General features: G+C 32.5%; 1 protein-coding gene across 1 annotated transcript in view; it reads right to left on the bottom strand.

The window, feature by feature from the left end:
* LOC134726238 (uncharacterized) overlaps positions 1-13,289 on the bottom strand; it is an 89,728-nt gene that overhangs the window by 35,295 nt on the left and 41,144 nt on the right. Inside the window, exons 5-8 of the mRNA XM_063590639.1 lie at positions 5,825-6,046; positions 3,929-4,056; positions 2,741-2,915; positions 2,027-2,161 (exon numbers count right to left, since the gene is read on the bottom strand). Of these exons, the coding sequence (XP_063446709.1) occupies positions 2,027-2,161; positions 2,741-2,915; positions 3,929-4,056; positions 5,825-6,046 (660 nt within the window). The remainder of the gene's footprint in view (positions 1-2,026; positions 2,162-2,740; positions 2,916-3,928; positions 4,057-5,824; positions 6,047-13,289) is intronic.

Here is a 13,289-nt window from a genome sequence, read left to right as displayed (position 1 = left end):
TTTACAAAAATCTTCTCCTCTGAAACTACTTGGCCAAATTAATCCAAAGTTGGCCACAATCATCTTTGGGGTTTCTAGTTTAAAAAATGTGTGGCGTGACACGGTCAACCAACCAAGATGGCCGCAACGGCTAAAAATAGAACAAAGGGGTAAAATGCAGTTTTTGGCTTATAACTCAAAAACCAAAGCATTTTGAGGAAATCTGACATGGGATTAAAATGTTTATCAGGTCAAGATCTATATGCCCTAAAATTTTCAGATGAATCGGTCAATCGGTTGTTGGGTTGCTGCCCCTGAATTGGTAATTTTGAGGAAATTTTGCTGTTTTTGGTTATTATCTTGAATATTATTATAGATAGAGATAAACTGTAAACAGCAATAATGTTCAGCAAAGTAAGATCTACAAATAAGTCAACATGACCAAAATGGTCAGTTGACCCGTTTAGGAGTTATTGCCCTTTATAGTCAATTTTTAACCATTTTTCGTAAATTAAAGTAATCTTTTACAAAAATCTTCTCCTCTGAAACTACTCGGCCAAATTAATCCAAACTTGGCCACAATCATCTTTGGGGTATCTAGTTTAAAAAATGTGTGGCGTGACCTGGTCAACCAACCAAGATGGCCGCCACCGCTAAAAATAGAACATAGGGGTAAAATGCAGTTTTTGGCTTATAACTCAAAAACCAAAGCATTTTGAGGAAATCTGACATGGGATAAAAATGTTTATCAGGTCAAGAACTATCTGCCCTGAAATTTTCAGATGAATCGGTCAATCGGTTGTTGGGTTGCTGCCCCTGAATTGGTAATTTTGAGGAAATTTTGCTGTTTTTGGTTATTATCTTGAATATTATTATAGATTGAGATAAATTGTAAACTGCAATAATGTTCAGCAAAGTAAGATCTACAAATAAGTCAACATGACCAAAATGGTCAGTTGACCCCTTTAGGAGTTATTGCCCTTTATAGTCAATCTTTAACCATTTTTCATAAATCTAAGTAATCTTTTACAAAATCTCCACTGAAACTACTAGGCTACAATCATCTTTGGGGTATCTAGTTTGAAAAATGTGTCCGATGGCCTGGCGATTCAACCAAGATGGCCGCCACGGCTAAAAATAGAACATAGGGGTAAAATGCAGTTTTTTGCTTATAACTATGAAACCAAAGCATCTAGAGCAAATCTGACAAGAAGTTAAATTGTTAATCAAGTCAATATCTATCTGCCCTGAATTTTTCAGATGAATTGGACAACTGGTTGTTGGGTTGCTGCCCTCCAATTGGTAATTTTTAAAGAAATTTTGCCGTTTTTGGTTATCTTGAATACTATTATAGATAGAGATAAACTGTAAACAGCAATAATGTTCAGCAAAGTAAGATCTACAAATAAGTCAACATGACCTAAATGGTCAATTGACCCCTTAAGGAGTTATTGCTCTTTATAGTCAATTTTTACCAAATATAGTTCTCTGTTACTAATGGGCAAAGTTCATGATAGATATAATTGTAAGAAGCAAAATCGTTCAGTAAAGTAAGAACTTCAAACACATCACCATCACCAAAATACAATTTTGTCATGAATCCATTTGTGTCCTTTGTTTAATATGCACATAGACCAAGGTGAGCGACACAGGCTCTTTAGAGCCTCTAGTTTTTCAATAAGTTACTGTTTACAGCGTGTTTTTCCTATTAACAGTACTAAGCATTGCATTCATCTATCAGTTATATTTTATGAAATGTAGCAGATAACGTTAAATCAATTAAGTCGGTCATGGAAAATAGTATAATCACAAAAATACTGAACTCCGAGGAAAATTCAAAAAAAGAAAGTCCCCAATCAAATGGCAAAATCAAAAGTTCAATACATGAAACGAATAGATAACAACTGTCATATTCCTGACTTGGTAGAGGTATTTTCTTATGTAGAAAGTGGTGGATTGAACCTGGTTTTAAGCTAGCTAAACCTCTCATTTGTGAATACTACTAAGGTGTCAATGTATATCAAGACATGCCAAGTTTTCTATATACCAGACTTATTATATCTTTCGCAAATATAAACATGGTTTGAATTGCAAGTTGTGTAACTAAATCGATGTTGCCTTAGGTCGTTAGAATGTAGAACTGCACAGGTGTCTCCAACTTTATTTGTGGAAAATTTCTTTCCTAAAAAACAAAAAAAAAATATAAAATGTGATCAACTCTACATTGAACTCTGAAAACTGTTTCTTGAAAATTTAGCATTATTCAATCACAATGATGGTCAGTCGATCGGAAGGGGACGAACAACAGCTGACCCGTGTTACGAGAGAGCACTCTTGCAGATTTCTAAAAAAGGCAGGCTTTTGCCGCTACAAGGCAGCACTCGCACCAGCAAAGTTGAATGGAATTACTATAACATGTACAAGTTGTAGTAACTTGTTTCCCAAATCCCCTGTAAATAAATATATTAAACTAACACGAATAAAATGAAATGCTTGATATAACTCTATGTTTATTTCAAGATAAAGGTTTTACACTAAATCGTTTTCATTGTTTCATTGATGCTGAAATATTACTAGAAAGGGTAACGATTGAAGTACCTTATACTATTAATTTTAAACGTTTGCTTTTTTTCGCAATATTCTATTATCAATATCTATAAACATTTTAACGAATTATTCCTTAAATTTACATGTAATAATATTGATGGTAAAACCTCAGTAATAATAATAATAACGATTATATGTATTAGCTGAAACCTACTTGTTATAACAAGATAAGCACTGTATAACAATTTTTCATCGACAACTGAGGCACCTCCGCACAAGTCTCCTGTATTTCCAGCGCAAGATTGGTTGCAAGTACCAGTACTTTCTTCCATCAGTTTATTCAACTGGTTATTGAATTTATTCATGGGAATACACAAACATTCTCTTCCCTGAACAGAAATGTACATGTATAAATAGAATAAAGGACGTTTTGTTTTTGATACTGACTTTATCACAGTAGAATATCAGGTGAGCCCGAAAGGCGAGCCTTAATTTTACTGTGATAAAGTCAGTATCAAAAACAAAAGGTCCTTTATTCTATTTATCGGTAATCTAAAATAAATAAAAATCACACAATAAAAGAGAAATAACAAACGAACTACTTTTTCGCGTCGAATCACTACGAATCACACTTTACGTCACAGGCTGCATTACGTCATTTGAAATTTTATCAAAGTGCAGTAAACATAGCGTTCTCTTTCACAAAATATTGAAAATGACTTTTTGCATGCGTTTCATTTATATTCTGCTTTAGACATGACTCTTACAATGAAAAATATAATGGTAGCATACCGGTAAGTCAAATTTCTTTATTCTTCACGAAGCATCAACATAGTCAGAAATTAGAATGATACGTCATGAATCAGCAGATTTATCATCATTGTTAAGTTAAAAGACAAGTTATAATTATATTTAACTAAGTTAAGTAGATACAATTACATTAATCTTGTCATTATTCGCTCAGTGTTAATCACGAAAACGATCACATTGATTTCAAATATTTTTTAGAAAGCACTGTAAGCAGAGATTTCAGGAGGCAATGTAAGTTGACTCTAATTTGAATTATTATACGTCATAATTATTTGGACTAGTAAATTATCTGAACAAGCTGATTTTCTTGTCGACTTCATAATAATTTCAAACATTTTAGTAGACGTCACTCAACTTTTAGCTTAAAATTCTTGCTTTTTTCAAAGTCATTTTAATTTATTTTCAACACGGACCAGAAATATGAAACTTGGAGTTTAAAGGCCCTGCGATTATCTTTAATTTCAGAAGCGAATGCATCAGTTCACGTTTATATTGTTGCAGGAAAAGGAAGAACCGTATTTTTACAATGTTATGAAACCATCGTCTGGTTGAAGCGTTTCGGCTTAAATTTTATTTCGTTTGCGTATCTTACCCTCAGAAGGATGTACTCTAAACTGTTATCCGGACAGGCCATTGAACATTCAAAGGCGGAATTGTGCTCAAGTATGAAGAAACCGCGTTGAAATGCATTCTTTACACTAGTATTCAAACTATAACATCCTAGAAGAAAAATAGTCATTATATCACAAAAGAACTAAAAGAACATATGCTTATATCCTAAATGACCAATTTATGAGAATAGAGACCACACTCAGTAGTTTCGAAGAAGAAAATCTGAATTAATGTAAGTTGTATTCAATTTTAAAGCATAATATACTCAGTAAACTGTCTTTTTGAGTAAATTATAAATACTTGATTAAATAATTTGAGTAACTGATGTTTAATTTTATAAAAAATTACCTTCAATATGTTATGCAGTCGAAAATCAAGTTCAGTAACACGAAATGTGTTTCACATAATATTTCGGTTTTCCTTAGATAACCGTAATTCATATGATTGATATATCACTGCAGACAGCAGTTTAAAAATGAAAGATTGAGCAACAAATACATGAAAAAAATGATCAATGAATTCAGATGCTATAGCAAAGGTAGCAGTGTCTTTGCAACTAGCTTGTGAGTCACAAGATGTAGAGACGACAAGTATCTGCTATGACACGGTTAACAAATTGATGAGAAATTCGTAAACATAATAAAACTTGGTCAAATCTTCGATAAGAGAACTCCACATTTACTATGAGGCACCCTTCTTTCAAAAGGATTGCATTAACAATTTAAACTTTTTTAAAATATGTTTACTAGCTACATGTACTTTTTTGTATCACCCAGTGGCAAAACTATAGAATTTATATAAATCCAATTATATTTCAATATTCAATCACATCGGTAATTCAACATACCAAACTATATAAGAACCGCGAGCTCTTCATGCAATTGAAGCAAAAAGTAAAAAAAAAAAAAAAAAAAAAATTCTCCATGGAAATTTCAAAGCAGAAAATCCATTAACAAACTGCAAAATTAAAAGGTCAAAGACATCGTACGAATGGAAAACAACTATCATACTCCTGACTTGTGACAGGCAATTTCCCTATGTAGAAAATGGTGTATTCAATATAGTTTTATAGCTAGCTAAACATCTAACTTATAACAGTAGCATACAATTACATTATGTTGACAACGATGTGTGATCAAAACAAACAGACAAAATAAGTTAAAATGTTAAGAATTAGGGTACAGCCATTAATACTGTGTTATAACACTTATCCATATAAAACAAACAACTATACCAACAAAGAAAACAAAATGGCATGTAGACACTCATTATGCAAGGCACATACTAATTATGAAAAAGTGAAGGACAAGAAAAAAAAATGATTTTAGCACAATAACACTATCATGACTATGGCGTGATACACAAATACCGAGCCATGCAAAAAAGGATATTACCAAACATAAAATATGATTAATTGTATTATATCTTGAAAACCAATAAAAAAAATCAATTTTTACCGTCATTAGAATAAATACTAAGCCTTGTTGCTGTAATTCTACTTTTTTGTTTACTTTCTAATGAAATGATGAAACACGGGCGCCAAACTTACATACGCGAGCTTTCATGTCATTAGATAAAACGGTATTAGTCCAAGCTGTCATTCATTTTATTTGTATTACAATTGTATATACCATGTGTCTTACACAACGGATTCGTTTGTTTAAATATGTTAACTTAAAAGAACCATGGTATATATAGTACTTGTAAGGTCAATACAATCAGATTACACATATAACTAGTGAGATATTCAGTATTTCATTATCAACTAAAAATTATAGAGAATCAAATGCCTTATTTTTCTTCGACCATTTGCCTTTCTTTAAATCTTATAATTCAATTTTTTTTTTAACAAACAAATTATAAATATAAATATTACCTATATTTGCTAAAACAGGTGATCGAAGTACGTATCCATAGATCCAATACTGCTGTTTACCGAGACTTGGCGCATTAATAGTTATATCTGCGACACTTGAGGCATTGCATGATTCAGGCTGACAATCATTGAATATCTGATGCCAGTATATTGGATCATTACAGGAACTAAAAGCTTCAGTCCATGCCAATGGGTGATCATCCGGTACGAGATTCAGTTGATCTGTTAATAAAGCATGTATGCAATTTTAGATGGGTCTTGAAAGTTCAACTTTTATAACAGCTAATATCCTGTAACCTTTTGTTGTTTACAATATAAAACACCGACGATTTTAAAATGAAAAAAATTCAGAGTTCTATTATCAAGAATCACATCATGCACACCTAAAAAACCCAACTTCGACTGTTTGACATCTTGTGTCATACACTATGGTCACCAAATATACAATAATTATAATTTGGTATGTATTAGGTCAGTAGAAAGGCTATATTAAATATAAAGTTGAATAGAGTTAATAAGCAAAAATTCCAACAAAGTTCTGTACCTTAAAAACTAGAATTTTAAGGAAGGTGTATTTTGAAAAATCCAATGTTATAATCATCCTAATGGTGACTCAAAGTATTTCTTTAATATTTTTAGAACAATAGTGTTATTCTTGAAATTAAAAAAGTTTAAGTGTTAAAGTTAAACAACTTTACTTTTCGAACTTCTGACATATACTCAAATTCAATACTTAGCACAATACCTAAGGACAGGCAGATTAAGAGTATGGCAGTGTTGAAAATGAATGAAGACACCAACCCTCCCAAACTATGGACAGTGGTGAAACATATGACATTGTAATAACAAACTTTAAAATCAGATGAAAGCAGACAAAAACATCTCACAAAAACACAGACTGGTCGTGGTAGGATTCTATAGATCCCTCATAACAAAAAGACACAAAGTACAGACCTAACAGTACTCAAAGTTACTTACAGATTGATATACTCATGAGAAAACGAATAAACCAAGGGTTGAACATATAATGTAAGTTGAAATCTAGACATACAACACGACAACAAGAAATCATGACGATGTTAAGGATGATGCCAGATTCTTTTTATTTTTTTAAGCTTATAAAAAAGTCTGGCTCATATGAATAAAGGAACAATTCGGCAAGCATAGGGATACAGTCGGATACCACGTCAATGAGGATTTTCTTTTGAAACCTTACAAATATGGTTACTAAAATAAGTATTCACAGCTGTAGATAAATAAACTCATCATAGATACCAGGACTAAATTTAGTATATACGCCGGTGGGCGTTTCGTCTAATAAAGACTCATCAGTGACGCTCGAATCCAAAAAAGTTTAAAATGCCAAATAAAGTACGAAGTTGAAGGGCATTGAGAACCAAAATTCCTAAAAGTTTTGCCAAATACAGCTAAGTTAATCTATGCCTGAGGTAGAAAAGCCTTAGTATTGCAAAAAATTCAAAAATTTGATAACAGTCAATTTATAAATATAACTATATCAATGACAATTCATGTCAGCACAAACAGTGCTGACTTCTAGGCTTATAATACCATCGGGGAAATAAATCTCCACCAGCAGTGGCGTCGACCCAGTGGTTGTAAATAAACTCATCATAGATACCAGGACTTTTCCTTTCTGGTCTGCATGTCAAAGAAAAATCTGTTAATTTATTAGTTTTGTCACATTTGCGAATTGTCTTATCAAGCAGGACGAGCGTGATGTATACATAGGTAAAGAAGTTGTCATACCTGTACGAAAGCCGAGAAGGCTCACCTATAATTCAGAATTCAACATTCGGAATTCAGCATTCAGAATTGGTTTTAACTTCCACTCTTACCACCATCCCAACATACACCACTACGCTGTTTATATTCCTTGTCTTTATTTACTCTCTAAAACATGCATTAAAGCCTTCTTCTCCAATGAGAAAGGTAAATATGCTAGATATACTTACTGGAGATGTGATGAGATGATTGAAGCTGTTAATTTTCTACTTGATAATATTTATGTACGATTCGGCAACAAAGTTTGTCGACAGGTTGTAGGTATCCCCATGGGCACTTATTGTGCCCCTTTAAAAGCCGACTTATTTTTGTACTATTACGAATCACAGTTTATGACTAAACTCAGTAAAGAACGGTCGAAATTAAATTTAACTGATAAATTCAACAACACTTACCGTTATCTTGATGATATTTTTTCGTTAAATAATCAAGAATTTTCTCAATATACTGCTGAAATTTACCCCAAGGAACCTACTTTAAATAAATCAAATTTATTCGGTAATAACTGTCCTTTCCTGGATTTAGATATTTCGCTTTCAAACAGGAAACTCCACACTAAAATTTACGACAAAAGAGACGATTTTTCGTTCCCTATTGTTAATTTTCCATTTTTAGATGGTGATGTTCCTTTAGGACCATCTTACGGTGTTTATATTTCACAACTCGTTCGCTATGCCCGTGTCTGTTGTGACGTTTTTGATTTCAACGAACGCAATCTATGTATTACTGGTAAATTATTAAACCAGGGATATCGTTACCATAAATTACTGAAAACCTTTACTAAATTTTCCATAGATATAAAGATTTGGTTTTGAAGTTTGGTTGTACCTGTAGGAAACTTATTTCAAACGGGATAGCACATCCTCATTTTTACGGAAATGTTGTTAACCGTGCCCGGAAATTTAGAAATGATCCATGTAAACTTGTCGCCCCTTTAAATAAACTGATTCTAAAAGGTTACCTATTCAACACTGTAATAAGATCATTGAATATTGTTTTTATTGGTATAAATATTGATTTTGTTATCAGTAAATTAAAAGCTAACTAAATATTACTAGTATGTTATATACATATACATATTCATGGATCTACAATCTGTCGATACCTGTAACTTGGCATTGCACTAGGTCATGTTTTTCTCTGGCTGTTTATGACGTCTTTACACTAAATCCATTGGATGTTGGATGTATACGGATTGATAGTTTAGTCTTAGATGCATGATTTTTTTTATTAATTGTTAGTTGCTTTGAACTAGCTGTCAGATAACTGCGAGTACTCTCAGATCTGTTCATTGTGTCTTTATGTGTCTGGATGTATAAGTACCCGGCCGCGTCCCCTTGTATCTTTGTCCATCTGATGAGTTAAGCCTTTTTCAATTGATTTTTATAGTTCGTTCTTATGTTGTACTGTTATACCACTGTCCCAGGTTAGGGAAGGGTTGGGATCCTGCTATCATGTTTGACCCCGCCACATTATTTATGTATGTGCCTGTCCAAAGTCAGGAGCCTGTAATTCAGTGGTTGTCGTTTGTTTATGTGTTGCATATCTGTTTTTCTTTCATTTTTTTTATATGAATAAGGCCGTTAGTTTTCTCGTTTGAATTGTTTTACATTGTCTTATCGGGGCCTTTTAAAGCTGACTATGCGGTATAAGCTTTGCTGATTGTTGAAGGCCGTACGGTGACCTATAGTTGTCAATGTATGTGTCATTTTGGTCTCTTGTGGACAGTTATCTCATTGGCAATCATACCACATCTTCTTTATTATATGTTCATCAAACCCCGAAAATATCTTATTTCGAACAAAAAGCGAAAATCCGATTAGCGTTAAATTTAAATATAGAATTACATAAAACTTAGGTAGTAAAAGCTTTTTCATTATCGTAAGATAATTTCTCTGGCAAAACTTTGTAAAATAAGTATTCTCAATTATCCGTATTTTGACATGTAGATACGGACCTACATATAGTTTATATCTATAATTTGGAAGGGATTATTTAAGGGGAAAGGGCAAGGCGACAAACAGGTGACGCGGATTCTAGCACTTTTCTAGCTTTGGGCTTGCTCTCTCTCAACACTATATTACCTGCCTATGAGTCTAACAACAATCCCTTTTCTGTCATTTGCCCTTGTATAAACGCATGTTTCTGAAGGGAATTTACTAGTTCCTTGAAACGTTTTCTCGGAAAGATGTTTGATTGTGAAAAAAAGTTCAGAGATATATTATATCCTATATTTATTTGCAATCCCCATTCCACTGACGCGATAAGAACGTGTACATATCTTGCTGAGGAAGGCGATATCAATTTCCCGCGATTTTTAGTGTGGTGAAAGCAAACTTACACAATACTGAGTACATACAAAAACGCAACACAACAAGTGTGAAACTTTTATTACAGTTACTCCATTATCTATCATAATAAAAGCAAAACAAAAATAATAACCTGGGGTATTGCACATGTTTCTTAATTCATATGGATCGATCATAATAGAATACGAGTGAGTGAATGAATTCTGCCTAACGTACAGAGGCAAATAAAATATATGCATATTCCTGATGTGAACATGTGAATAACTCTGCTTTGTGTTTGTCCGACATGTTGAGCCGGATACCAATTTCAAAGTCTGTTGATTGGTCTAGCGGGCAAAGGTTCGAACTTACGACATTCTGTACTCAGACAAGCATGCTAACAACGAGATCATCTAGTTTGTTTAGTATAATCATGGATGTTTAAATATTACTTCCATGGTAAAATATATTCTTCCCTGAACAAATATTTTTTATAAAGTCCTATTATTTACATAGCTACTGATATATTTCATGGGAGATAAATTGTTTAAATCTTTAGACAAAATGATGTTCCATTTGTTGTTGCGTTTTAATTGACACTCACTATACTAACGGAAATCAATGACCGATAATCATAGACTATCAATTACAGAACTATTAGACTCATTATGTATGTTTATCTTAAGCCAGCAAATTCTCAAGGTTCTAATACTATAATCTGACAAGTAAATAACCTGTGTATTCCTTATCTTTATCTTGTACTTAATTTGAAGTCGGTCGCAGTTGAAATTTAGCTCTTATAATAATAATAATTACTGTATTTAAAGAATGTTACTCAATTAGCATTCACTAATCTACATTGAGACCCTCACAAAAATAATACAGAACAAATATTATAGATATATTACAGTCTTTGAACATATCATGCTATATATATAAATGATTGTCTGTAGAAAAGGAAAAATAAAAACAAATTATATACATTTAAATTTTTGCTCAGACTTGTATATAAAGATGTCTATATTTTGGAACTCATAATTGATAATAAATAGTTAATATCTTTTTAAATATAACCATTATTATTTGTTCTAGTACTTTAATTTATGATACTGCAGTTAATGACGAGTATGTAGGAGGAACGCGCCAGAAATGTTTATTTGTAACAGTTGATTGACATACAGTCAACACATGCGATGATAATTTTCATTTTCCAAATCACGTATCTTGAATTTTGACTTGACTGTATTTAACTTAATAAAAAAAAGAGACAAGTTTTGTAATAAATAATTTTGTTTTGAACATGCTCTAAATTTTCCACCTGACAGGACGGACTCCACCGGCCGTCACCATATACTTAAGGGGTACACCAGATGTGTAACGGAGTTTAACGGATATGAACGGACACAAACAAATTGTTTAAACTAACAAATTGAGATGATATCCGTTACTCATCCGTGCGTGTTATCCGGTACAGTGTGATCAGGGCACGGTCAAACGATCTGTATATGTTTTGGTGAAATTATGATTGTCCGTTCTAGAACCATGGGATTTTTTTTATAAGTTTTATAAAGGGAAGGTATTTTGTCACATTTCTGTAAAATGCCATATCTGATTGGCTTTAAACTTTACACAATTCTTTGTTATTAAATATAGTCTTTAGGTCTGTTTAATTTTTTATGACATTTTTATTTAGGTATTTAGTTTCAAGAGACTTCTTTTAATAAACATATTTAAAGGGGGAATCTATTTCGCACATGTTGCGCTGTATTTTGAAAATGCCTCTTATAATTGGCTTAACACTTTACACAGTTGTTATTGTGATACTAAGGTTTGCAGACTTTTGGGTGAAATTTTATTATTTCACATGTTGCAATGCGTCTTGAGAATGCATTGTTTTATTTACTTCCGACTTTACACAGTTGTATGTTGTCATAGGCGGTCTGTATATTACTTTAAGCCGGGTCATACACGTACGGTAGAACATTTACCAGCTGGACCATATGAGTATCATTACCAAATAGGTATTTTATACATGTATCAGAATTTCTTAAACATATCTTCAAAAATGTAAAATTTAGATTCCACAAAAACGATGATACATTGCAATAGTTGAAATTGAAATAGCTGAAGAAATTGAAGAAATTGGATTTTAAAGGATCAAATATTTGTATATGTCTGTTTAAAAAAAAAAATTAAACTGTGTTGTTGTATAACCGTTGTCCGTCCGTCCGTCGTCCACACTTCGGACAATATAACTTTAAAACATCAGTGCATTCTTGCATTATATTTTGCCTGATAGGAGCCGGCAAGGTGACGTCGCGTTAGTCCTACAACTATTATACCGACATCCAATTATTCCGACAACCCATTAGTCCGACAACTCGTTATTCAGACATGTCATTTTACCGACAATGCATCCGCCATAACTTTATGGGTTAAGTTTCTCTAAAATGACCAACTCCATTCTCCATATTATTTGTATTTGTCCGTTTTTATTCCCATCATTTGCTGGATATTTTTCCAAGTTCCTTGGAGATACACATTCTTATTAATTGACCCCATAAGGATTATTGCCCTTTGAAGTATTTTTTTTGCAATTTTTTGTACACTTTTGTAATCTTTTACAAAATTCTTATCCTCTGATTCTTCAGGGCCAAATTAAACCAAACTTAGCCTGAACCATCCTCATGGAATGTTGTTTAGCAAAATGTATCTGAAAACCTCGCCTATCAACCAAGATGACCGCCATGGCTAAAAATAGAAAAGGGGATAAAAAACAGTTAAGCTTATATCTCTGAAACTTAACCATCAAGATCAATCAACCGTTGAAATTTCAAGTAAACACGCATCGGACAACCTGCTGTTTGATTACTTCCCTGAATTGGTAATTTTAAGGACATTTGGCAGTTTTTTGTTACTTTCTTGAATATTATTTTAGATACAAATAAACTATACACAGCGACCAAGGTGAGCGACACAAAGCCTCATGTTTTGTTTTGTCATCTCTTCTTTTCATATGTTCAGTAGATCCAAATGTAATTAACACCTCTTGTCATCTTTACAAAAACCTTTGATTTTGACTTATTTTGAATTGAATTTTGTCTAAACAAAATTGATTTTTGTCTCACGAAAGTCAATTTTGTCTCACGAAAGTCAATTTTGTCTCATAAAAGTCAATTTTGTTGTTACAAAATTGAATTTTGTCGTCACAAAAATGAATTTTGTCGTCACAAAATTGACTTTTGTCTCAACAAAATTGACAAAAGTGACTTTTGTCTCAACAAAATTAACAAAATTGACTTTTGTCTCAACAAAATTGACAAAATTGATTTTTGTCTCAACAAAATTGACAAAATTGACTTTTGTCTCAACAA

The sequence above is a fragment of the Mytilus trossulus genome, chromosome 7, assembly GCF_036588685.1.
Source record: "Mytilus trossulus isolate FHL-02 chromosome 7, PNRI_Mtr1.1.1.hap1, whole genome shotgun sequence".
In the NCBI taxonomy this organism is placed as follows: domain Eukaryota; kingdom Metazoa; phylum Mollusca; class Bivalvia; order Mytilida; family Mytilidae; genus Mytilus; species Mytilus trossulus.
This window is presented reverse-complemented; position numbering and strand designations above follow the sequence as displayed.